Genomic DNA, 27,682 nt, shown 5'->3' on the forward strand with positions numbered 1-27,682 from the left:
AATTCACAAACTTTACTTGCACGCCTTCAATTTTTGTTTCGGATTGCGTGGATTTCGGTAGATACTTATGGATGAAATTAAGAAAACAAATATGAAGAGTTTACTTCATAATTTAAATGCATGGACAACAAATACAATTTGAAGTGCTGTAAATCCTTGAAAGTTTCTTGATAAATGACAGGGCAGAATCATTGATTATCAAACCTGTGAAAGTCAGTTATAGACAATCCTATCAGTTAAGAGTAAAGTGATGCAAACAAAAAATGTGATAACGGTCAATGAAAATCATTTTTTAATATTATGACTGAAACCCATTGATTGGCAAGTACAAACATTAAATTATTTTAAGAGCGATTTGACTGTAATTAACTAAAGTTAGGCAGTATTTTTTTGTTTTTGTTTATGTAAATAATCAAATGAGGTCTATCAAATATTAATTTTGGAAAACTATTTTTTAAAAAAAATTACTATGGGGCATTTAATGTAGGTGAGTCTTATTTTTACTGAAAATGATGATTGGTAACATCTATTGAACAGGGGAAAATACAACTTATTCTTTTATTTTTTTTAAAAATCTTTATTTGAGAGAAGATGATATGTTTCTCAAATGTAATACAAGATGAAGTAAAATAATAAAAATCACTAAAAACGTAATAATAGCGAAATAGTAATTTAAGATGCAAAATACCTTGATTCTCGAATTTAGAGGAATGTATTGAATGTATAGAGGTATTAACTAGAAATTTGTAGTAGTAAAGATTGATTATAAAATCTAAGTTTAAAGAAGTAAGCAAAGTAAAGGTAGCAAATTTAGTTAATACTTCCGAATCAAATAAAATTCTATACATAAAAGAGAAAAAATCATAATAAACAACACACGTCAAACCATTCCATCAAGCAATCGAGCTCTAAGCAAAAGGTAATTTGTCAGCTCAACTTGATACCAACACAAGATATAAAATCATAAAAACATACAAAAACATAGTCACACCCATACAAGAACACACAACTTTGAAGATTGCGGCGATGGTGGAGGACGTATAAGAAATATATTTTAATATAGATTTATAAAAAAGTTATATAAATTGTTTATAGAAGAAGACAGATGAGAGGCTAGCTGTACTTACTGGAGCCAGCTCTCCGGCGACCGGGGTTCTACTGGCGGGCCGCCCGTCGGTATCGACTCGCCCGCCCCCACCACCTCCATCGGGGACGGCATAACCACCTCCAGCTTGCCCTCAGGTCCGAACCTTCCGATTCAATCCGATATGGAGGCCATGGAAAGGGAATCGATAGCTCCAAGAAATTAGTTCCTTAAAACTGTTGCTAAACTCTTCTATATGTCCCTGAGCAGTGACAACACCGTCCGAAGACTTCGGACACACAGAACGTTCAGGATCATGGCTTATTCGTTAGGACCTGCAACTGTCTTGGCGACCCGAATGAGCATTTTGATAACGAAAATTTCAATCAATTATATCTTTAAAAGGAATTAGTAAGAAAAATTGCAGATAGGCATAACTAAGTATCGAGTTTGACGCGTTAGACAACCAAATAACACTATATCAACAGATGTTAAAGAGACAAATACTCTTTTGTTAGTGAAAGGAGGTTACTCTAAGATGAACATGGAATTGAAAGGTGTATTAGTAACAAGCTGGTTTTTTTTAAACCCGTCCCCTTAATGCCCTTTCTTGTATTAATTGTCCCACATTCAATTTTTAATTGGGCGATTTAAGAAGTTATTAAATCAATAAGTTAAGTCTTTCCAGTTACAAAAAACGAAAAATCGAGATAAGGATTACCAATGCACATTTTTTGACAATCACCTAACAATATTTTTCAGTCAATTGTAGTAGGAAGCTAAAAAAAAAAATTATAACACCGAGTCTGTATTTTGGTCGTACAAAGCGTCCACACTCAACTACACTGGAAGGCCATCTAAAGATACGTGGAAATCAAAAACCAAGTACAAAGATGTTAAACTAAATGTGCACATCAACAGCACAAATACTTATAAGGTAGGCAGTGTTTTATTAATTCAGAAGGTTGTTATTGTAAATAAAAAAATAATTGGTAAATATTTGAGGCATGTTATACCAAACTCCGATGCATTATTTTTTTTGCGTTTAAGTTCTCGGTAGTGAAAATTTTTTACTTCCATAGTTTAACTTTCATAACATTTGAACATTTTTTTAAATCACAAATTCATCTAAGATCAGACAGACTTGACAAAAATACGTCCTTGAAGGTATGATAAGTTGGCACATGTAAACGCAACATAAATAGCAGGCTCGTAGAGAGTAATGAATACTTAGAAGGATAAAAAATGTCAGTAACATATTCATTCACCAGAGAAGAAACACGTGAAGAAAAATAACAAAACTAGAACAAATGCTATCGTCAAACGTAGTATCTCGTCAACTAAGGAATGCATTAAGATAAAATTGGCAAAATTGAAAATTTATGTGAGGATTAAGTCTAAGTCTTAATAGTTCGCAGGCAATGGAAATTAATAGATATTACAATTCCCAATTAACAGTTTCAGTTTTTTTTTGTTGTTTTTTTTTTAAATATTTTAATAATGGAGGAAATAAAAAAGAAGACACCTGAATAAAACTAATTTGAAAAATGCATATGAATCCCAAAGTGCATACATATAAGGAATATGTGCTATATATAATATATTTGTGACAAGGAATTATAAGGTAAACTAATTTTCTCTTTTTTTAAATACGGCTTGCTTTAGTTCAAAATAATTATGTTATGAATGAATGTTAATTTAATGTTCTAAAATTCAGATGATGATGAGGAAATAACATGATACATCAGCAAAATCTTCTAAAATTAAGATTAAGATCATCGATTCATATAGTACTTGAGGTAAAATGAAGTATCCTCCCAAGGAGGTAAGTCCTTAACTTTTTGTGGCATACGTATATTATTAGGAATATGTGGACTGGAACAAATGTGAAAGTACTTAAAAAAAAAAAATGGCACCAGTTGTTTCTGAAGCCATGAAATTATTTTCTTTGGTGTTATCAACTGCTCCCACGGACAACAGAGGAAACTTTGAACACCTCAAAGTAATCTAACATGATTTGTCTGTAATAACAGTGCTTCCACTTAGCTTATGGGAGGAAAGCACTTTCATGTTTTCCATTAGAAAAGCGTGGTACGATCAATTACTTTTATAGGCCCCATTGTTTAACAGTATATCTTTTTTTTCACGTTGATAAACATATGACCTTTAGTTTTAGTAAGGTGGGGAAAAGGAGTGCAATAAGTGCATATTACTCCAGAGATGTTTTTTCGACTGTGATGTCACTTATTAAAGTAGGAATTTAATAAATACTTCTTGAAGTGAAATATGAAATGTAAGGCGATTAATTAAAAAAATAAAATGTTAAAATTTTGATAGCCAATTAAGGGAATATTGGGTATCGACACGGTATAATGGAAAAACAACGAGAGAAAAAAGACGAGGCACGTGTTGGTAGTCCAATCATTGGCGGGTTAATTAATTGCTAATTAGGTTGAAGCGATTCTCGGAGTGCTTCAGTTATTCAAAGCAAAATCTAGTATTTTATAATCAGCTTACTAAAATATTATCTTCACCAATTCGAATGATTGAAAAATATACTATATTATTTATACTATGTATAATATATTATACGGTAATGTAATACAAATAATGGATACTAGTGAGTGTAGAACTGTGTTAAACTGATCACCTGTATAAAATGAGCACGAATTACACACTAAAATTTTCTCAAGAATTAAAATAAGTGAGTTTTGTCGGGCGAAACTATGGTTTACTTGGAGGTGCTTGCGTTCACTTAAATTTGAGCATTTGAAAATTATGAGGAAATTCAGACGGCATGGCAGTACTCAAAACAGTGCCTTCCAGGTGATAATGAAAGAAAGTGAACCAGGCATTCCTAACAGGGACTGTCCCCAAGGCACTGCTTAGGTAGTCGAGAAACTTACAATTAGTTAAGCGACTACATACATATAAGCTATTATTACTTTTTTTTTTTTTTTTAATACAATAAGTAATAATGGCTTATCAACGTGATAATATCCCCCAGTATCAAGGGATTGTATAATTTTTATTTCCATTCACCGATATCCACAAAATACTATTCCTAAAAGTCGGACTTAATTTATGCATGACAGATTTCTTAATTAAATTATACATATCTAGGAGAAATGGTGCATTAATTGATAAAATAAAAAAAATTCTGCAGAATTTAGTTAATATCATAACATAATGTAACGGTCAGATGGCAAAATATTTCAAATAACAATTACATCTCTTAAAAATTACAAATTTTCTGACCTATATGCGGATCTGTGGATTTTACTGACATGTTACAAAAGAAATAACTTTAAATCAATGATTCTTAATTTTTTCATTCCTCACTTCTTTATTAATATATTCGTCTGGTACCACATGGTTTTACAACAGTTAGTTTTTTTTTTGTTTTGTTTTTTCAGTTGATAATAGGGGAAATTAGTTTCGTGTAAAAGAAACCCTTTTATATTTAACAGTTTAATAAATTCTGTAACTATTTACAAAACTAGAATTATTGAACAATCATAAATAATAAAAATACACTTAAAAACATAATAATTATGGAGGTCTCGAATAAAAAGAAAATAACAGATGAAAACAAATAAAATTTTTAGAATTAAAAAACAAACAATTGACATATATTAACAAAATAATTTAAGAAAAAAAATTAAATAATAATAAAAATAAATAAATATAGTTTATAGCAGGATATCTTGCAAAGCCTAGGCTGGGCTTTATACTTCGCGATCAGGTTGGTTGCCTACATGGTATATGACGTAACTGAAATTTCGTGAACAGTTTTTAAATGAAATCATTTATGAATTCCACTTGTGGTTCGCAATGTAATTGGCTATTTCTTATAAGCCAGTGGGATTTTACTTGATTGATGCTTAATCAACATTAATCAATTAACCAACGTTCCTGGTTAATTCCAGACAATAAAGGTTGATAACCACCAATAAAATTTTATGATTTTGTTCATAAATATTTTTTTTAAAAATGAAACATAAACTGATTCTACATACTAAAACATAATTGATTAATGTTTAAAGCGTGTTCTGAAAATTTAGAGGCAAATGGGTTACAGGAGTTGATTCTTAGTTTCGCCGATATAGAATAAATTGCAACATGGGGTAGAACAAGGAATCCAGTAAACTTCATTGGAATGATGTATAAAAAGGAATAGGGTCTTTTAATTCGGAGAAATTTGCATTTTTTATTTAATTTTTTAACTTGTGTTAAGTGATTTATTTTTTTTTTAGCCCTGACGAAGTACTGCAACGTGGGGCGAAACGTTGGCTCAATTAAAATAGTTTATCACTATCTGAGTTTTTATTTAACCATACCCGGACCATCTTCCATTTATAATTTATTAATGATAGTAAGCATTCAGTATTTAAGCCCTGAAAACAATCTGAAATACTAGCCATTCGAGATATCCTTCTTCATTTTTTATAATTTTTAAATCAATTTCTTTGATTGGTCCAATAATCTTTAGATAAAATTATTTTCGAGGCATAAATTTCTTTTAAAACTGAAGGTGATTATAAAAAAAACGAAAGGTCGCATGAAACTAAAACGACACTGTTGATTGTTGCTTAAAGGCGTAAAACCCTCTGGTCATCAACGTCTATGGCATGATAAAAGTGAAAAAAAAAATAATAAATAAATAAATTTAAAAAAGATAAATAAAAAAAATCAAAATCAAAGAGGAGTTATAATTTATAAAGAAGGCGATGTGCTTTTAAAAATTCAAATACTAATGTAATTTTAGCTTCCTCATCTGTGAGAGGTTCTGATACATTTGGGGTCAGTCCTATCCTGTTTATTATTGGCAAATAGTGAGTGCATTCTTCAAAAATATGTCTAATCGTGAGAATGGACTGACAATATTTGCACGTTGGAGGTGGCAGTTTTCTGATTAGGTGAGAGTGCGTGAGGAGAGTATGACCTATTCTCAAGCGGATAATAGCAACTTCCTCCCTACGGCTGTTGCGGTAGGATGTTGACCATGGTTTTACACATCGTTTTATTTCGTTTAATTTATTCGGAGAGCTTTCATCCCACTTAGCCTGCCATTTTTCTAATATTTGTAATTTAAGGGGTGTACTGAGTTCTGAAGGGGTAAGAACGGCGGTGCCCCGGCCAGGGACCGTGAGTGCCTCTCTGCCAGCTTTGTCCGCGAGCTCGTTGCCAGGAATGAGATCACTTTTTCGAAAAAAAATCAACTGACGGGAAGTGCCACTTTATAGAATTGATTTTCATATTTTTTTATTTTTATTTTTATTTTCTAGATAACGACTATCACGACTTTGATTTAAATCCCCATGCTAATATAGAATTAAATGGTCTTTAATATTAACTAGTTCTTACCCTCATTAAAATAGTCTGACAGGGCTTAAATAACGTTTTTTTGTACAAAAATCTCCCGCTTAAGTATCTTTAAATTTGTTTATTTGCAAGAAAAAATCAACATTTCTCATAGTTAGCAATAGATGAATACAAACTATTAAAAAATTGTATGATTAAATAAAGGAGAAAACAGTAGAAATATTCGATTTTAACAAGAAAAGCCGAGAGCACCCAATCGTTTCTAATTGCATTACGGCTTATCTTTTGTTTAACTTTGGTATTCTTGACAGTAACAAAATAAATATCCGTTATTCCCACCTTAAGAAATCCTAATTTTTATAAAAACCGAAAAATAATTTTGTTTTTTTCAATATTTTCGCCTTCCCTGGTCTTCTGATTTGTATTTCAAAAATTATTACAGCAATAACTTCAACAGAACCCCACCTATCTATACAAAGTTCAAGGACATATGTAGGGTGGTAAGCGAAAGCCGAGTGGTGCGCGCACGGCACCAGATGTTTAATATCTAACAGAAAAACGAGGAAAAAACAGAGCGACTAATCTAAGTTTATTTTAGAAATCGGTTTAGTAGGTCAAATCGGACAAATCAAGATAAATTTTTCGACATTGAACTAATTTCCTATTTTCTCAAAAATTATCACTCTAATTTAAAGGTCATTCACTCCCAAGGTGTCGAACACCTCATTTTATATATGTATATGTATGTGTATATATATATATATATATATATATACACATATACATATACAGACGAAGTGCGAACTGTCCTCTACAGAGGACGTGCGGATACCAACTGTTAACAGCAATTGTCAATAGTTCTTTTCTACGAAGTTAGGCCCAGGTTTTATTTCTATGCAAATATACCAAAATGTATATTATGTTTTAAATTACAATGGTTGAGTTTGGATTTGAGTGGTAAATTTACTACTTGTTCTGAAGAGGTTCAAAATATTTAAGCTACCAAATTATGTTTCGTTTCAAAAATCTTATATCTCATCTTTAGTTTATCCGATTTATACGTTGATGCATTCGCATTCGTTAAAATGACGTGGGTTACTTCTTTCCCTCAATATAAACAACAATTGAATTATCTTATACCGTTTGAGTAAAAAAAATTTTTTTGCATCCAGTTTTGTTTGTCAAGGAACACTTAAGTAAAATAATTGCTTACCTCAAGGGCTTTTATCTATCCTCCAAGTAGGTTAAGACTTGGATTACAAAATTAAGTGAATATCAAAAAATGTAGTTCTACTATATTGGATACCTTTTTTGACACCAACCCATACCATCTTCCCAAATTAATTACATACAGTAGGCAACTAAAAATAGACTTGAAGTCAAAACCTAATTAAAAGGTTAGGTAAAGATTAAATATCAGTGTGTAACTCAAATACTGGTAGGCAATTCTTTACTTAAAAGGTTCAATAACATAAGGAAAATCTTTCAATTACGACAAATTTAAAAATATTAGTTTTACCTAATTAAATGGATGATTAGTTAGGCTATCTCTAGATGGAGTGACCAAGGCTGGGCCAGAGTTGGAAGAAAATTAGTGATTACAAAATTAAGTGTATACTTGGAGTTGTACATATTTTATTATAAAAACATTATTTATGATCAAAAAATAGTTATTGAATTTTCTGTGATGAATTAATTACATGAGGGAGCTTTATGATGGGTCTAAATTACAGGATCCTCTTTTGAGTTGGGAAGACAGCATAACCATATAATTGTCGTGAGGCATGATTTGTTTTATATAATCATTTTAATTTCAAATTGGATGCAATGGTAACAATTACATAAAAAATAGCACTTTGAATGAGTAAATTTGCAGAATATCAGTTTAAACAGTAAGGGCAATTGTTAATAATACAAACATTTCCTCAACCAAGTTAGTTCTTCAAAATACAAATTGGGTGACCATTTATTTAAAGAACATACTACTGACTACTACACACTAATGTGCCTACCAACTTTTAACAAAATAAACTAGTAATATAACAGAATATTCCCAATTTACTCAGCAAAGTAGTGTCACACTGATAACCGTGGTGTCGTTTCTGTCACTAAAAAATGAAAATAATTGAACTTCATTGACAATAAGCTTCTTTAAAACCACATAAACATGAAATTACAATAAAGAGAACTGACTGGTTTGTAAATAAAAAAAGGAACTAATTAATAGCTAAAAAGGAGGAAATATTAGTACCCTCAGGTAAACAGTTAGTTTTTGTATATAATTTTAGAATTATAATTAGAACCTACTGATGAGTAGGTTCATCACAGAAAATTTAAGACAGCGACAAGAAAGATATGTGAATAAGACAGTAAGCTTCTACAATACTTAATTATTTTAAAAATCTAGTAGAAAAGAATAATAATTCTAAGGATAAATCACTGATTAATGCAGGTAAGAAAGGATAGTTTTCATAACCTAGATTTTATTTAGATTCTTATTCTTATTATTTTTTTTTAAATTAAAGTCATAATCTTTTTTCATTAATTTTTAAATTCTTTTTTATTATTAAAAAATTCTAAAAATACATTGCCTATTTAAAATTTTACAGGAAAATCAAAAAACTTAGTGAACTTAAGTCAGAAAATATCTGTTGAGAGTAAAAAATCACATACAAATTTTCTAAAAGACTACAAACAAGATTGTATACTGTATGACACACCCACACAAAAAAGTGAATTCTTCATAATAGGTAAGAAAAACTTTATTATAACAATAAGCAAAAATTATTCCACAGTTCGATTCTAGCTGCTGAAGGTATATCTTTGTGATATCGTTATAAATCCATAATAATAAAGGAACTTACAGAAATTTCTACAGGATTCACTCGACTTAATAAGTAAAATAAAATTTCATTGCAGGAAGATGGTCGAGGCAGCTTTGAAAAAAGTTAGTTCTACTATATTTTGTACTTTTTTTGACTGCCATCAAGACCATCTTACTACAATTAATTACATACAGTCATCAACTAATAATTTTCCATTAAAATTGAGTTTAAGTAAAATCCTAATTAGAAGGTTAGGTAAAGATTAAATGTAATAAAATAGAAGTGTGTAACTCAAATCGGTAGGCAATTCTTTACTTAAAAGCTTCAATAACATTTTAATAAGGAAAATCTTTCAATTCTGACATAAACTTAAAACTATTGGTTTTACCTAATTAAATGGGTGATTAGCTAAGCCATCCTGTAGGTGGGGCGACCAAAGCAGTTACACTGGGCCTGAGTTGAGCAAAAATTAGTTGAAGTTGAAACTAATAGCTAAAACTGTCATGGATACAATATTTATTTATCAATGGTTCATTCATAAATAAGGGTCATCTCCATAGCAATTTTAGAAACTGGTCTCAACTACAGCTAGATAATTGTTTCTCACCTCTACACTGGGCACCACGGATTGGAGAAGAAAATTTAGGCCAGTTTAATACTATGTTTTAATAATTAAAATTACAAGCCATCTAGAGATCTGAAAAATGGTGGAAGTGCAAAAGTATAAAGCTTGGTGACATGAGAGAATAGGCTACTGACTGATTTGGGAGAATGGGAGGAAGACACTTGGTAATTTATCTTCCCAGACAATAACTATCTACACGATGGCCCTGGCAACTAGAATCTAGACAGTTTTTTTGTCAAATTGAGGTACCAATTCAGTTTTAACTATTTTTATGAAAAACATTAGCTATAAACAACATAATTAATAAAATGTAGTAAAATACCAGAGTTCAAAACAATCAAAAGCGCAAATCAATAAGCAGATAAATGACTGTTCAACTAAAACCGATGATTGAAATCTAATACCACAATACAAAAACATCAACAAATTTATTTTAGAAAATGATCACTGCATAATTTTCATTACTTATATAAAAATAATTAATCATAATGGATAGCCATTAAAAATCATAATAATTAACAGCCTTGTTTAATTAATTCTTGATAATAAATAACTTCTGAAATGTGACTTTAACCTAGGATATGATGAAATTAAATAAATAATACAAAATAGAAATTTCAGTAATTAAACATTGTCACCCTCAAAATTCAAACAATAAGTGAAATAATTTCTCCATAGATAATGATAAATTTTATATGATAAAATTAAATCTTTCAAAGCTTAAGCAAGGCAAAACAATAATTTATTATTGAAAATGATAAAAGAGGTAACTTTAACATTACATCAAACTACAGCTACAAAACACCTTGATTACTGTTAACTCATAAGGCAGCAAGTAATTATATCCTTTTTTAAATAAATTTAATAACACTACAATAACTAAAAAATGCTAAGGATGCAGAGTTATCTGCCTGCATCCATTGGATACAATTAAGTGAGACTTCTATTTAGTTATGTCACTTCAATGTGACACTTGGAAGAAAATTCAGAACTAGATGAAAAAAGACTACATATCATGAAGAATTTTATATTTTTAACTGAGGAAATAATTCAAGAAACTAGAAATTCATTAATTAACACAGTTATAACTTTTCTATAACAGCATTACTTGCAGGAACTTAATTTTTAATAAATTCACTTAAAATATACATTCTTTAGAACATTTATGAAAGAAAAAACTAAGTTTTTATAACTCTTAATTAGTCACTAACCTTAGTATTTGAGACATGGTCAGCGGGTAACGACTCTGGAACAGTCTGAAGGGTAGTTCTCATACTTGCGGACATCGCTCACAATCTCCCTTCAAAACAGAGATTCACCTTTCCCCCGCTACGTGGCTAAACTCCCTGAACCGCCTACCATCGGGTCAGACCTAATCAAAGAATTTTAAATCTTCAATGTATATAATTCAATTAAGAAAAAAACTTATAGTTTGAACTAATATTGAATACATAAAAGTAAAGAACTTAACAAAACTACAGTGGATAATGATTAAATCCTAAAACACAAAAACTGGAAATCTGGTTCCACTTAGTTATCACTTGGAGTTTACCATAAAATTAAGCAAAAGATGGAATAATAAAAATGAGTACACAAAAATAAAATTTAATTAACTGGGGCTAAAACTGGTGACAGTTAGACATCATCCAACATAGAATGAAGCTTCAGCCTGAAGCAATCTAAAACTAAGCCACATAACCTGTACACTAAGTTCTTATTAGTATTCATTACTTTCTTTAAATAAAATAGGTTTAGTAAATAATAAACCATTAAAACGGAAATTCTAATAAATATATAATATATCAAGTTTAATACTTATCTCAGTGATATAAAAGTTACTTGACAATGAGGGAAAGGTTACTGATATAAATATATACCTGTACATATATGTATACATGAATATATATGTTATATCCAATATTACCATTAAAATAGAACAGTAAGATTCACCTTTTGAATATCTAATCTAGCCGGTATTATTTGTAAGTTTTCTTGAAAATCCCTCTGAGGTCATCAACAGTGGGTCAATTTGTCTACCTAGAGACCACTTTCCAGACCCTTGCTTGCAGGTACAGAACGGTAAAAACCTTGTGTTAGAACCTAACGCGCTCGGGATCATTCGTTTAAAAATCAAATGAAAGACGATAGTAATAATTGATTAAACCAAACCCAGATAAACGTATTGAGGAATTAAAATAACACTTAAAAAGCAACACACGGTTCTGTAATCACTTTTCACAACTGAACACTTCACTAAACGAACGACGCTATTCAACTCCAAAGTTAGTTCGGGAATTTCAATTTATTCAGTTAATCACTATTTATTCATAATGTACAATAATTCAATAAACTCGTATTACTCACATCAAATCCAAGATGGCCGAATTTTCAATCCCTGACGCAAAATAATGTCATGGCGCATCCCCCAAAGGCCAACTGCTCCAATTGGTTGAAACACGTCACCAACCAATCCCACTCCTCTACCTGGCAAGAGTGCTAAAACTTATTTCCATTTAAAAATATAAAGTCAATTGCAATTTTATTACTCTTATTAAAGTATAGAAATTATACCGAGTTCGTTGGGTTTCAAACGCTTATAGTAAATAGTTTGCATTTATAGCATTTGTCTAATACCAACAAAGGAAAATGCATTATTTCCTTTCTTAGCAGAATTTTAAAAGATTTGCTGAATATATTTGAATATTGATTTCTTAGTTGACCTAATGATCTTGTTCATTATTTTCTAATCCATCTATCTAGTTAAAGTTATAGTATACATGCCACTTTTACAAGTATATATGACAGTGAATTAGGAGTATAGATAACTTTATGATGATGCATTCTGTAGAATATAGATCAAACATTGTTTTGATATACTTGCATATCCTAAACAGGGTAGGGCAACATGAGTGACAACCTAGAAAAATTAAAGAAACCACATATAATGCATTAAAGTTCAATTTATAGTTTTAGGCAGCCTCCAGGCGTCCCTTTCCTTTTGGAGAGTATTCCATTCCTCAAAAATCTGTGATAGCCCCTACTCCTCTCCTCCTAGCTCATGGAATGGGTCCTATATCCTCCCTCTCTGAGTTCCACAATATTGTCTTGTTTAAGAACATATAGAACCTTAAAGGTTCTACTGACTACTGTTTCCAGTCTCTGGGATAAGGAATAATAGCTTATCAAAAATTCATTTTTCAAGTAAAACTGCAACAAATTAAGATTTTATTGTAGGAAGATAGTCCAGGTGATGGTCAATAAAGGTATCAAAATAGTAAAAGAAAACTATTTATTGTAAACTGAGGTTTCGCCCCACTTTGCAGGGATGTCAGATTGAAACAGAGTTATCAACTAAGCTGACATCTCTGTTTCAATCTGACAGCCCTGTAAAGTAAGGGAAAAGTTGGTTAACAATAAATAGTTTTCTTTTACTATTTTGATACCTTTATTGACTGCCATCCGCACTATCTTCTTCCAATGTTTTAATTTTAGATCATATGAGTTATAAAATATTTGTACACAGTACTAATCCTTAACATCATACTTTATGTTTAAATATAGAAAACAAAAAATTTAAATAAAATTAATGGCTTCAATGGCTATTTTTATGTTAATGAATCAAATGATGATAAAGCAATACCATTACAAAACTAAGACTTCATAATAGGAGAATCTATTTAGTTATTTCTCTGTACTATACAGTTTAAGATTTTTTGCCATTTCTTAATTTCTTTAAAGTCATTATTTTTAAGTATGGGTTAAAAAGCTACTAGCCTAGAATGATTCAGTGAATCTTCTTAGAAAGTTTCTGAGAATTATATTTTCTGTCTTTGGTTCTATCACTTTATACCTTTAGTATCGTGAATGCACTTAAATACATCACATTTAGTTTAGTATCGATATAGTCAATTTATAGTTAACTATCGCAAATGAATTAATAGATACAATATATTTATTTTGAAGTGTAATAAGAATATATAACTTATTCTAAGCAATTTATAAATAAGAGTTCATATAAAAATCCCTTTTTCCGCTAGAAACATTGACCATTATATGAATATAAATAATTATAAAATAATGAATCATGATTTTTTTTTTTTAATTCTTATTATCTGATAATAAAATCCAAAGCCATACTTTAAAATCAAGAATGTTAAAACAAAAGATAAAAGTTATGTTGACCAGTGTAAAACAATACACATCAAATTAGTCTGATATGCTGATAAATAATAGAGGAATTATTTTAATAAAATTTACTTCAAAGAAAGCAGAAGAGTATAACGGAACATCGTCACCAGTACAAGAACTGAAAGCAAAATTAAAAAACTCTGTTTGGGTTGTCATCTTTGTTTAAATCTGACAGCTCTGCAAAATGGGGGCGAAACATTTTTTAACAATAAATAGTTTTCTTTTACTATTTTGATACCTTTATTGACCACCACCCGGACTCTCTTCCTACAATAAAAACAAATGATACAGCAATCTACTGTAGACCAAACCTAGTAAATGAATGCACAAATAATACTTACTTATTTTATAATATTCTGCATCTGAACATGCAAAAAAATAATAATTAAAAAAGTTGATTGGCAATATATACAGATAAGACAGTTCCTAACAGTATGGATTACATTATATTGAGTATTTTAAATTTCTATTTATTTAAATAAACCATTTTATTATTTTAAATCTTTCTTTTCAAAATTTGAGACTGCAGTGTTTGTTACAAAAAATGAATTTTTTAGGCTAAGTTCATTCCATTCTTTTAATTATAATTTTATTTCAATAACATACATTAATACAATTTCATTGGCAATATAGTTGAGAACAGTTGATACGATTTGACATTCTTCATCAGTCTAGAAATAATGATAGTAAATAATAACAATAGGAAATATTTACAACAATGTATCTGATTCTTCAACACCAGAAACAATTAATCAAACTTCAGTAAACCATAGATTGATATTAGTTGAATTTTTTATATTAAATATAAGATCTCAAAACTTAAAATCTCATTGTAAGTTCAAATGGCCCTAAGACAACTGTTTGTAATTCACACAGACCAGATTCGACGTGATACCACTGTTCTAACTATGGCTACTATGGTTTCCAACATTGAAATCATATTAATAGACCTCTCTCTAAAATGGGTCCAAATAACATTTCTTTGAACTTTTCAGAGGTAAGAAAAAAATTCCAACATTTAATGTACTTAACATATTTACAGTTTTGGCGTATACAAACCTTTGATACAGATTAAGGACTGATTCATTGTAATTATCTTCATAGCTACTAAAAGTTAGAAAGAAGCTTTTTAGACTAAACAATTATTTTGTTAAATTTTTTAGTAAGAACCTTTTTAGAGAGAGAGCTCTTCAATTGCTTACTTATCTCTCAGCAGGTCTTAAAGGGAGAATAACAAATAGGTAAAAAAACCGTATATTATAACATTTTTTTTTTTTTACAAAGCACAGTTAACAATAGAGTGTATCCAAAAATAAAGCACAGTATGACTATTCTATTGGGAAAAATAGCTGCAGCAAGTTTTCATAAATTCTTACATCTGTTGGCAAGAACAAGCAGAATATTACTCTATCGATCTGAAACAAGAAACAATTTTGAATTTAAATACAATTAAATTTGAGGGAATAATATTTGTCTGATAGAACCACTGCTTCAATTAGACTTACATTACTTGATTCTTTTTCCAAAAATGACTTTACACTCCCTAATGCGACGAGAGCAGCAGCATCTGCTGGATACCCTAAATAGTTTTCATAAATTAATAAATATCAAAGTTCTGAAAACTCATTGACTTATTAAAAAAATATATATACTAACCGTAAATACCAGTGGATATGCAGGGAAATGCCTGGACAATAAGAATAAATTTATTAGTAATTCAAAAAGGAAAACTAACAAAACATAAAAATAATGTTAAAGGAATGATACCTAAAAACAAGACCTCAAAAAAATACTAAAATAATTTGACATAATAATACTATCAGAAAAAAATTCAAAATCAAATGATTGAAGTTAACTTCAATCATCATTAAGTATGATGATTAACTTAATCATAAGGCAGATTAATTTCAGAGTAGTTTAACTAGTTCCAACTTCTTGTAAATGATATAACAAGAGATATTAACAAGAATAGAGACAAGATAAATAACCATTATGCACTCATTTAGAGAGTTTACAAAAAGTCTGAAGGAAATAATTATTTAACAGTTATTCATCCTATAGTAATTAATCAGTACAAGCAATGCATGGGTTCTAACGAAGAAAATGGAGGAGTATGTTATGTGTATGTAGAACAGAGATCCACAGAAAGTACTGTTTGCATAAATGAAAACCGGAAAATAAGAAAAAATACAAAAACAAATTTGTGGGTCTTAACAGATCATTGGACATTGTAGTAGAAACTAAAAAATATGAGGATATGTAGAACTAATGTAAGATAACAGACTTCCAAAATTAGTCTTTAATATCAAAACCAGAGTACAAAGGAAGCATGGTAGACCCAGGGTGCAATGCCTGGGTGACATGGAGGGCATATTAAGGACATCTGGAAGTGTTGATGGAATGCAATGCTCATTCAAGAGCTGTAGAGCAATTAAAGCTAGGAATATTTACAATTCCTACAATACAAAGTAACTGAAAAATCAAAATATCTCAGCTGTTATCTCTTATAATGATAATCATATATATCTCTGATAATCATCATTATTAACTATCATACAGCTTTGTCTCTGAATGAAAAAGTCACGTGACTAACTATCATAAGGAAGTCAGTTAACAAGAGGATATAGGGTTTTTATAGATTTTAGTTTTCACTATCCACTGCCATCATATTTTGCATATGATGGTAGGATATATATAAGCATATGATGCATATGATTGCAGTAACAAATATACTGAATAACTGTTATTTTCCAATTTTAGCCACTTTTCAATTTTGCTCGGTTAAATATATTTTTTATTTTTTAACTTCTTTTCGTTATTAATAAATATTTTAGAGGTAAGATAAAACAGTCACTAATTCATGGTTTCCAGGATGGGTGGCCTGCAAAGTATTCCCTTCTATTATTTTTGGTGTTATAAACTCTTACGGGAGATTGTGACCTGATGTACATTGACAAATACTACTCACTATAAGTGAATGTTTTAGAAGTAATATAAGTGAGGCTACTTCAGAAGGAAGTAGTGGTAAATTTCATGCTGATTTCCAATTTTTGCTAATTTTTCAATGTTGCTTCAACATTTAAAACAAAAGTTGGCAGAAAATTTCTGAATAATTATATTAGTGCTTGAACTGATCTGGAATTGTCTAAATATTTTAAAATGTCACGAAACAGATCATTGTAATGTGTGCAGCCAAATAAAAAAATTCAAAGCAATAATTCAATGTTGATATCTCAAAAACTTTGTGTTTGGAGATTCATTCTAGGAAAATGTGAGTACACTTTTAGGTCATTTCATAGCTTATTTTCAATACTATGAAAATTCCAACATTCTTTACAGAAAGTGTTTATGTTGTCACTCATTCACTTTGAATGAAAAATAAAAAGTGAATTGAACAATCAAAACAGAAGAAGAATAGCTTATGTAAATGGTATTTAAGCACATGAGAGCTAACCAGAGTGATGGGAATGAAAAAAGAATCTTTAGTGATAGGTCTCTTCAGCATTCATAATGTAGACCAGCCAGTTTAAGTAATTTGAGTCAATTGTTCGCTCTAAAAATAAGATCAGAATAGAAACAAACTAGAGGTTGATGGCCTGGTTGTGTTACCAGAATGGCAGATAATCAGATTTCAAAGAAGCTACTGGAGGGGAAGCTGGACTGTTCCGCAGGTAGAGGCAGTCCAAAACTGAAGTAGGAAGACATGGTTGCAAAGACACTTAAATTTTGCCATATCTTTGAAACTGAAAAGCAGAGACACAGAATCAGCCACCTGGCAAAGTCTCATTGAGGAAGAGAAGGGTCATATCTGTCTGTAACACCAAGGAAAGAAAAATAAGTAGATAGGATCTCTATTATTTAAACCATTCAGGACTCTTGACAAGTTTACATATTTTTCTACTTTAAGGAATACTGTAACATATAACTCAATATCTTGTGGTAAACTCATATACAAAACACAATTCTGGTGACTGGTGCATAGGTTTCTTCATCATTTTCACAAGCTTTAGGAAAATTTACATTACATAAACAGTAACAAACGTTTTTATTCACTTTTAAAAGATAGAAAGTTGCATCACTATCTATCATGAAAGTAATATTATGATTATAAAATTTGTCAACAAAGCAGACTTCTTCTTTAATATTTGAATAAACTAAAATTACATTAGTGATGACTAGATTTTAGTAAAATCTTGTTTTAAATGTCTATTTGCAATAAAAATATTTTCCATTATTAGAGGTAACTTTAATTATAATTAAATTATGTATGGATGCCGTCTCTTGTTATGGTCCTCACTCATCACTAACTTTGGAATGACAACGATCATTTTTATTGTTATTGAAATTAAAATGAAAATGATTACTCCCATAATATCCACTACTATAGACAATCACGAATGGCTAGCTACAGTAGATGAAAACGAATATGATTGTGAGTGAATGAAGGGAGGGGGATACTTCCTAAACATCAGATGAAAATGAGAAGAAACCTTTGGAAAATCTGAAAATTGGACCCAGATCCACAAAGAAAGCTTTTAAGATTATGTTAAATAATGCTGAAGAGCATGGAGAATCAACAGCTGCTGAGATAAATCAACAAGAGCATGGGAATCATGATTACATAAAAAAGAAACAAACCAAACTTTTATTATAAAAAATGATGAGAAGATAATTGACTGTGAATAATATGTATAAGAAGATGGTTGGGAGTGCGGTAAGAGAAGAACACAGAACAAGATAACAAGCAATGAAAAATAGGATATATCCTTTGAACGATAAGAAAATAATTAACACTATGGATACATCAATAGTGTTAACAGATGTGAATAGTTCAAGTGTTATGAGAAGATAAAGGTAATATGAAAAGAATAAAATTAAAATTAGGTAAGAAGAAAGAATAATTAATAAAATACATATGAAAATCTAGTTAGTAAATATATGCACAAAATGAAAATTATTAAAAACAAAGTAATGAAAGAAGTGGGAAATACAACATATGAAAAGGTAATAGGTAAGTGAACTTGCTTGTCCTTTAAAGGAATGCATAAATAAAAGATGGCAGGCAATGTGGGATGGAAGTCCACCCAGTAAATTAAAATCTAAAAAGAAAGATGTGAAATCCTGGATTAGATCAACCCAAATTAGACGCTACGAAAAAGTAGTGTTCATCCGACTCAGAATAGGACATACCCGAACGACACACATCCACCTAATAACAGAAGAGGCCCCACCAAAATGTTCGAAATGTCATGGTAATCTGACCATCAAACACATTTTTGAAGAATGTAATCACTATAAAATAACTCTGAACCAGTTAGGGATACCAACAAATGTTCCAATGGCCTTGAGAAAAGATGAATCCATAATAGAAAGAGTCATTAAATTCATCCATAAGATTAACCTAATAATCAGCTTTTAATTGTAATCACCTACTAACCTTACTTTATTTGTTAGAATTAGAATAGTCCTTATCTACTTTTCATCTTCCATTCACCACTATCATTACAATCTATTATTAAACAAATTATACTTGTTTATTAAATAACATTTCAAACCTCATGAAAATGAGTGAGAGATTTGAAATCCGCTATAACTTAATGTTTTGTTTCTTTATTCTAATATTTTACTAACATATTTCATTAATTAAGTATATTTTCTTTCTCTTTGTTTTTCCATAATTTAATTTTAAATTATTATTATTAAATTAAAATATTCATATTTTAAGTACTGATTATTGTTTACTAACTTTCTTATTGTTTACTAATTTACTTGTTTTTTTGTTCTTAGCTCTGATGAAGGTGCGAAATTCAGGTCGAATCGTTGACACTAATAAATAAGTTTTTAACTTATTTGTGTTCTACTTTGCAGTGGCCCCCACAAGGTTATGCTGACATGTTTAATGTAAATAAAGAACAAAATAATAATCATAAATGATCCCCATTAAATAATCCTAAAAAATATTTTCAGTTAAATAACAAAAAATGTAAAGAGGTAAACAACTAACTAAATAAAAACAAGCAATGAAATATACTCTGTAATGGCACATATAAGACAGTAGATTTCATCATAGTGATTTTGTTTTTATTTCAGACCACACCTCAAACCTGGCAATAGATCCATGCAAAAAAAATACAGTTTCTCATTCAATTCATATGAAAAAATAATTCAACTATAGTAAAACATTACTAAGAAATATACAATTAGCAATTTAATTAATCAATACTTACAATAGTTCTCAGGTTTTGACTGACAGCTATTTCAAGACATCTTCTGTAACAAGATTCCAACAAATCAGGTTTTTCACCTCGTGGACCAACAGTGTGGATAACATCTAAAAATGATACAAAACTTTGAAATGTATCAATATTCAGACTTATTAGTTAGTTCTAAGTCAATAAATATAAACCAGAATTTTTTCTCATTTAGCTGAGAATCAAACTTAAAAAACCAGAGTCCACAACCACCAATGCCAATGGGCATGTGGGCTATAATCTGGACCATGAGCTTCTATTTCGAATGTTTATAAGAATTTCTTGGCTACGATGGGGAAACTATCTCTAAAATTGAGCTGGCGGAATTATATTGTAAATTATCTTGGACTTGGTAAATTTGTTTACATCAAATCCCATATGCTCTTATAGGGATGCCACAGCCAGGTTTTGAATGCTGTTATTTGTAAATGCACCTGAGCCATCTTCCTTTTATTTAATTTGTATATTTTGGTAACAGCTATGAAGAACTACTCCAGCATGGCGGGTGGCAATTTATTCACTAGTACAGAATGTTTTATCATTAAGGCATAAGTAACTAACATTATAATTGTACGAGGAGAGGATGGGTGAGGGTGCGGTCAAAATAAAACACAAATAAGTTGATGTAACTTATTAAATCGTGCCAACGTTTCAGGTATTATTGTAACTGCTTCAACTGGATCAAAGTTGTTGAATTCCGCTCACTGCATCCATTCAAGAGATAAATAAATCTCCCAACGAGTTTTATTCAGTTGAGGTTAGAGTCTCAATTTGTACAAACAGGAATTACTTTACTGTCACATTATAAAAATCAACAATGTTCAACGGTTTACTCATTTTGAATAAGTGAGATAACATCCAACAACCATATCAAAGTAGTGTTTTGGATACCAGTACCAATATGTTTATTAAGAATATAAGATCATTAAATACAAGATTATTATTTTTTTCTGTTCTCACAAATGAGATGTTCTGAATTTCTGTCTACTTTATTTCAGTGTTAAAGAAAAAGGATTTTGTATTTTGGAACACATTCAACCTGAATTAAAAAACCTTAACATTGTAGAAGAGTATATGTTTTCTCAAACTAAAAAATCTTAAACGTAAATGGTACTATACTTCTAACTGATTTGAAAGTTTTAACGAAATGATATGAACAATGAAATGATTTGAACTGAGAATTCAGGAAAATGAATGACAATACAACTTATGAAAAAAGAAAAAGTTAAAAATTGTTATTTCTTGGAAATTTTAGACAAACAAAATAAAAATCCATTAAGTAATTTAAGATAAATTTTGATTAATGAAATCATGTAATGTACTTCAATTGCTTATAAATCTGTAATAATTTTTCATTTCTCATAACACTTTCCATTCAGTTATAAAAGAAAAAAATAAGATACTCACGCTTAGCTGGCAACTTATAACCACCAGTTATCTTTGCATCTCCAGTGACACAACCTTTTAAAAGCCTACATTCTTCAACAAGTGATGGGCCAGCAGCTCTATGAATCGCACCATCAACTGAAAAAATTAAATATGTATAATCACACTTATATATAGAAACTACTGTTTAGAAAATAAAGAGACAAAAGTAAAACTAAATGTTCTGAGCCTTTACATTTACTTGTTACATGTTTTTTCAACACTGTTGTTTGGTATTAATTGGTACTGAAGTCAAATTTTGGTATTAATTTATAGGATTTTTAAAAAGAATTACAATGGTAACATTAAAATGAAAGTAAACAAAGTGACCCACTTCGAAATAACAGTTGATTGTATTTACCAAATATATTTTGTTTGAACCAGCCAGATAAAATTTTTTTTTTTGTTTTTTTTTAATGAAAATTCATATTTAAGAGTTTTTGATGATGCACAAAACAAATATGAATAGCTTTTTATGAAAAAAAAAAAAAATGTTTATGGTCAACTATACTGGAAGCTGTTTTTAGTGTTTGCAATGTAGTATGCATTTTAACTCAATGAATAATCTGGAAATATGGAGTTGAGCTTTGGGGCTCCACTAAACCTTCAAATTCCTCTTGTATTCAATCCTTACAATCCAAAATCCTTAATGCTCCTTACTTTGTCACAAATAAAATCATACATAAAGACCTTAATGTTCCCTATGTAACCGATCTAGCCCGAACCAAATATCACTCCTTCCATTATAAACTCTCTAACCACTCAAACCCCCTAGTTTCTAATCTTGCAACCTCTTCCATTCTTGACAATCCTCCAAGGCGCCTGAAAAGAAGATGGCCACGAGACCAGCTAATGTAAAATGTTATTAGAGTGCTACCAATGGGTAGTTTCTCTACACGCCTGTAACACTCCAATTTAACTTAGATTAGATTTACTAAATGTATTATAATGTACAGTTGTAAATAGCAATAAATAAATATAAAAAAAAACTCATTGAATACAATAGACAATACATTTTTGTTATTCTACCAAAAACAGATAAAATGGTATATTATTACCTTATATGCCAAAACAAGAGCAAGGTATTGAAATAATTTAGCACGACTGACCAAACAAAGTAAGATAAAATATTTTTTCATGGAGAAACAAAGTTGATATTTGTTTTCAACACCACAAAAACAAAAAACGAATCTGACTTAAATTTTTTCCAAGCAAAAATTTTTTTTTTTTTTAATTTATTGTAAGCGACTTTTGGTTTTTGTAAACTTGAATTCATTTAATACAATCAATAATCTTTACTTCTTATTTTACATTAAAAAAAACAAACAATGTAATATTGAATTATTATGCTTACCATTCATTTATATATGAATTAATTAATAGTTATTAATACCTAATTAATTAATAATTATATAAAAAAAGGCAATAAGAATAACTGATGCTGGTAAGCTAATTAGAGTAAAAAATATGATATTTGAAATATTTCTCGAAAAATTTTATCCAAAAAAATTAGTTTACAAGATTTGGGATGTACATCCTAAAAATTCCAAAAAGAGAACACATAACAAAATAATATAATAAAGCAATCAATAAGAAATTTTATGGATTCAATTATTTAAATTTTCAGAATATCAGAAGATATAAAAAAATCATTTAAACACTATGATGTTAATGAATAATAATAATCCTTATGTTAAAGACCAAACAATAAAATTAAAAATTATTATAATAAATTGAAGGACAAAAATGACACAAAAAGTCAATCAGGATTGATATATAAAATTCCTTGTCCTGTATGTATAGGTGAAACTATGTGGTGTAGGGAGTTGGCGGTTTCATTGCCTCTTCATTATATAGCAAGCAGCCACTGGCCTTCCAAGTTGGGGGAACATCTATTCTGACACTCATACAGTACATATTAACACCAAGGTACACAACCTGGGATCACCTTTCCTAGGAAGCCGCCCCAAAGGGGAAGTAGGTCAGGCTACTTACAGGGGATTATATCCTCACCTGACACCTAGTGCCAGGCGAGGTGCAGGCCTACCCAGATTAGCAATTGGAGGAGCACAGCACTATACATAACAGACAAAGATCACTACAGCCTTCCCTTACTCCCCTCTCTGCTGCTGGACTAGCCATCCTGGGGGAGTTGTTCCAGATGATACAGAAGGAAAATGAAGAATGGCACTCCCTGGCTAATGAGATAGTACAAGAGCCTGCTCCTCTCATCCCAGAAGGAGTGATTGGTTCATCAGCTCACTGTAAACGTTCGGACGTTGTAGTAGTACTAGTTGGTGACTGGATAGGACCCTGCTGCACAAACCAGAGTTACTCCCCAGAACCCACTGGACTTCACTTCTGGGGGTAAATTTTTTTTAGAGAAGTGGAGTTAAACTGGGATCGCTGCACACCTACTCTAACACCATTCAATAAACAATGCAGACAAAAATCATAAAACACCAATGATTTGGTGATGAAACACCAGTGATGAGTCCATCCTACTTCGACTAAATCTGACCCAAGCAGCATGATGCCTAAAAGGGAAGGTAAAGTGTCAAAGGGTGTCATAATTGATAGAGCCAAACTAAAAAAGAAATTGTATAGAAAAAAAAGGGGAGTAAGGTGGCCTTACTTAGGCAAGCCGAAAGAGAGACCATCAGAATGAAGCACCAGGCTCCTACTTCTGAACTAGCCATCCACAGGCAGCCTAAAATCATAGGGCACCAGACGGGTCGCTCTCCCTTGGTTAGGCCTAGGGTGGGTAGCGTAGAGATAGTCCTCAAACCTAATCAGGAGGAGGAGGCTATGTCTTCCATCCCCTCTCTCGACATAGGGGGAGCATGGCGCCCATCTCTAGAGTGGACCTCCCCACATTCACACAAAAATGTAAAGGTCAATGGACTCTACATGAAGTAGCCACCCTCCTCAAGAGGAGCACAGGAAAAGCAGGCGCTAGTAAGTGCTGGCTTTTCCTATATTCATCATCTGCCAAATCAAATGATCAAGGTAAAACAATTTAATATTCAAAATAAGTCGGCTACAGTCGAATTAGCCAAGTTACTTTCGGGGATGAATTCCACCCTCATATTAATACAGGAACCTTATTGTTACAGGGGGACTATTAAAGGATTAAGAGGCAAAGGAGGAAAATCATCCGCCCATCCCATGTGAAGACAATCCGAGGGCTTGCATCTGAGCCTCTAAGGACCTACAGGTGCTACCACTGAATTTATTACATTATTGTAATGATTAATGTCCCCAAGTTCATCACATCTTGATATAAAATATTAGGAATTGAAATCAATTTAATTCAATGAATGATATAATAGGTATAATCCATTGAATTGAGCTTCATAATCTGAAAAATGCAGGAATCTAGATTATTGTTGGAAACATGAAAATCGTTTTTCTTTTGATATTTGTTTTCTGGAAAAAAGAGAATGAAGGATGAAGAATAAAGGTGACTAATATTTCCCTTTTTAAAATTCACATAATACAACAAAAACAACAATAGCTGCTCAAACTTATTTTTTATTGCTGATAGGAAAGTTCAGTCACCGTCATCATGTTAAAATGAAGAACTAAAGTTTCAACTAAAATTGATAACAATTAAGAATCAGGTATAGGTACAGTTAAAATAATAAACATTACAACATAGATATAGTTCCTGCTGAAAGAGTAACATATGTATAGTTTTCTCACAAAATCACTATTTCTTACCAAAGCAAAAGTTGGACAAAAATGAGAGGATGCATCCAAATAAATGTCCCCAAACTACGTCTTTACAGTTACCATTCACATTTTTAATTGAAAACAATTAAATAACAAATAGGCAATATTTGAAATGAATAATGTTTGTGATATATTACTATTTAGTTAAAAAATCTCTAGATCTACAATCAGCTACATTTTTTTTTAAAACTAGGGTCTTGGTCATCTTGAACTTGCAGGGGGTAGTTATATTGGGTACTAACCTATTTTCATCGGCTGGGGGTCAAATTTTTATTTCGTGGAACCACTACAGAAATAAAAGTCAATCCCCCAACCGGATTTCACTAATTCGAATGAGGCAACCAAAAACTAGTGCATTAACTCCCTCAGCCACAGGTTTTTTTTATGAGAAAGTAAAACATACATTTCATGTTACCATCGTATTTCTTTCTAAGAATCCTACAAATTAAAATCAGTTTAAACCAAACAACTGAATTGAACAAGTGCCCTTTTCATACACATAATGAGCAGGTAGATTACCAAGTAAATCTGATCATATAAATAATATCTAAAAATTGGGTGGGAGACAAAATGAATAATAACTAAAAAAAAAAAAAAACTGACGATAAGAATATTTTTAATTTGTTCAAAAGAAAATAGTATCTTCTTAAGTCAACTTAAACCTTATTGCTACAGTCTTATAAGAACCACCATTCAAAATTTAAGCTTGATAGGAATTGTCATGGCAAGATCATGACCACATACCTGGAAGTTTTTCATTAAACAGTTACTCCTGTCTCTATAAGTTTTAGTGTAATGGTATACTTCCTAAATAAACACAAAAAGAGTTTTTTTGTTAGACTCCAAATTGGGTCCTAGCCTAGTCCACATTATAATATAACACCATAAAGTGATTAGTATTTAAGTGGATTTAGCCCTACATCTCAGCTGACAAAGAACTGTTGGAGGTTTGTTCATCTTATGAGCGAACGCAACTAGAAGGTGAAAGCTGTAATCTGATTAAAGCAGCAATAATAGTAGTCGATTATGACTAAAACAATAGTACAAACATTTATGAACTGTTACAAAAAACTAAGGAAAATTGGTTCTAAATGTTTTCTAATAATGACAGATAATTTCTTTACCTCCACCACCACCAAGCAGAGATGTATTTGCAGCATTAACTATTGCATCAATTTCTAATGTTGTGATATCACCTTGCCACAGAGAAATTTTATCATTCAAGGCACTATCAATTTCTTCTTTATCAACAGGTAGACTAACACTAAAATCTGAGTGCACTGTAAATTGAGAAACCAAAACAATGATTTAAGTCATAGATACATACTGATGCTTCACAAGTGTATTGAAGAAATAAATACTTTGTCCAATGAGTCGGGATCTATTTTTTACAAAATATTCTACCCAGGTAGGTATAGAGCTTAGCTCTGTGTACTTTCCTCCTCTGTATTGCTGTCTTTTTTCTTCCAGAGACATGATGAGATATCTTTCTAAATTAATTAATTATCAATAAATCACGAGATATGCACAATAATAATCAACACAGAACTGTAATGTTACCTTTTACTTCAAATACTTGAGCATATTCAGTAGCAAGTATACCAAATAATCTACCAAATTGTCGAGATGGTTTATGCAATATGGATGTAAAACATTTGAAACTATTTATCCGAAATTGTGGTCGGATGTTATTCACTAGCCCAATAAACTAAAAAGAAGGGTTTAATAAATCTTACATAACAATGTATCACATATGATATTATATATAACAAAATTTTAGTATGCTAAAATTTTAAATAGAGTAAAATTGTAAGTATTAATTTGTAATTATTCCACAATTCAACATATTTAGCTCTTTGAATACTTTAATATTAAGAAAAATGCCCCTTTCTTACCCACATACTAAAAACCAGAACAATCCTTAACTGCTCACTGCATTCTGCATAAAAATAACATTGCAGAACGCAATTGTACTACTCTATCAAAAATTTTAGCCAGCCAATGAGGAAGCAGCTGATATTTCGAAATTAAGTCTACAAATAAACTAAAACATCACACGAAATATATACCTCTGAACAACTGTTAAACAGTCCAAAAATTCACCTGTCAAATGTTGAAGCAGTATAACGGATAACAATCGAACTTAAAAGTAGGTATGAAAAAAATCCGTTACAAAGAAACACCAAAGATATACTAAGATCAAACCTTTGTCCATAACCTTTGG

At 30.7% G+C, this 27,682-nt stretch overlaps 2 protein-coding genes and 1 long non-coding RNA gene across 16 annotated transcripts in view; 1 reads left to right on the forward strand and 2 right to left on the reverse strand.

Annotated features, from left to right (window-relative positions):
• Positions 1 to 12,336, reverse strand: part of LOC106682411 (serine/threonine-protein kinase MARK2) — a 308,181-nt gene extending 295,845 nt beyond the window's left edge. For 2 of the 10 annotated variants that reach the window (XR_010844374.1, XM_014423235.3), the window contains exon 1: positions 1,128 to 1,480. Coding sequence is in view for 9 of the 10 variants with exons in the window: in XM_014423235.3 (XP_014278721.2) it covers positions 1,128 to 1,219 (92 nt within the window). In the remaining variant the exon portion in view is untranslated. Of the gene's footprint in view, positions 1 to 1,127; positions 1,481 to 11,070; positions 11,232 to 11,809 lie in introns of those variants that run through there. The other 8 variants (XM_014423233.3, XM_014423241.3, XM_014423243.3 and 5 more) reach the window with 7 other exon arrangements.
• On the forward strand, positions 1,528 to 21,709 carry LOC106682416 (uncharacterized). Of its 3 annotated transcripts, XR_010844375.1 has the most exons (5): positions 1,528 to 2,708; positions 2,802 to 2,909; positions 9,019 to 9,159; positions 14,924 to 15,044; positions 19,835 to 20,060. It is a non-coding gene; the product is annotated as an uncharacterized lncRNA (long non-coding RNA). The 3 variants fall into 3 exon arrangements; XR_010844376.1 differs by lacking the exons at positions 14,924 to 15,044; positions 19,835 to 20,060 and adding an exon at positions 21,297 to 21,709 and having other exon boundaries at positions 1,529 to 2,708; XR_001343416.2 differs by lacking the exon at positions 14,924 to 15,044 and having other exon boundaries at positions 1,533 to 2,708.
• Positions 15,286 to 27,682, reverse strand: LOC106682414 (macro domain-containing protein CT2219). 3 transcript variants are annotated; one of them, XM_014423247.2, is made up of 9 exons: positions 27,528 to 27,682; positions 27,019 to 27,166; positions 26,820 to 26,948; positions 26,583 to 26,738; positions 21,706 to 21,822; positions 20,275 to 20,378; positions 15,704 to 15,734; positions 15,553 to 15,626; positions 15,286 to 15,462 (listed from the first exon to the last, which is right to left on the reverse strand). In XM_014423247.2, exons 3-9 carry the CDS (start codon positions 26,932 to 26,934, stop codon positions 15,376 to 15,378), a joined length of 684 nt encoding a protein of 227 aa, XP_014278733.1. In that variant the 5' UTR covers positions 26,935 to 26,948; positions 27,019 to 27,166; positions 27,528 to 27,682; the 3' UTR covers positions 15,286 to 15,375. The 3 variants fall into 3 exon arrangements, with proteins under 3 accessions (XP_014278733.1, XP_014278734.1, XP_014278732.1); XM_014423248.3 differs by having other exon boundaries at positions 27,562 to 27,661; XM_014423246.2 differs by lacking the exon at positions 27,528 to 27,682 and adding an exon at positions 27,354 to 27,517.

Source organism: Halyomorpha halys, unplaced genomic scaffold (genome assembly GCF_000696795.3).
Source record: "Halyomorpha halys isolate HHAL.00 unplaced genomic scaffold, Hhal_1.1 Scaffold412.1, whole genome shotgun sequence".
Classification (NCBI taxonomy): domain Eukaryota; kingdom Metazoa; phylum Arthropoda; class Insecta; order Hemiptera; family Pentatomidae; genus Halyomorpha; species Halyomorpha halys.

What these genes read in the sequence shown, in the direction of transcription:
- LOC106682414 (XM_014423246.2), bottom strand. An exon ending in ATCCCGACTCATTGGACAAA is followed by an intron (nt 26,739 to 26,819) that starts GTATTTATTTCT and finishes CTCAATTTACAG; the next exon opens with TGCACTCAGATTTTAGTGTT. An exon ending in GTCAAAACCTGAGAACTATT is followed by an intron (nt 15,735 to 20,274) that starts GTAAGTATTGAT and finishes CTTATTGTCCAG; the next exon opens with GCATTTCCCTGCATATCCAC.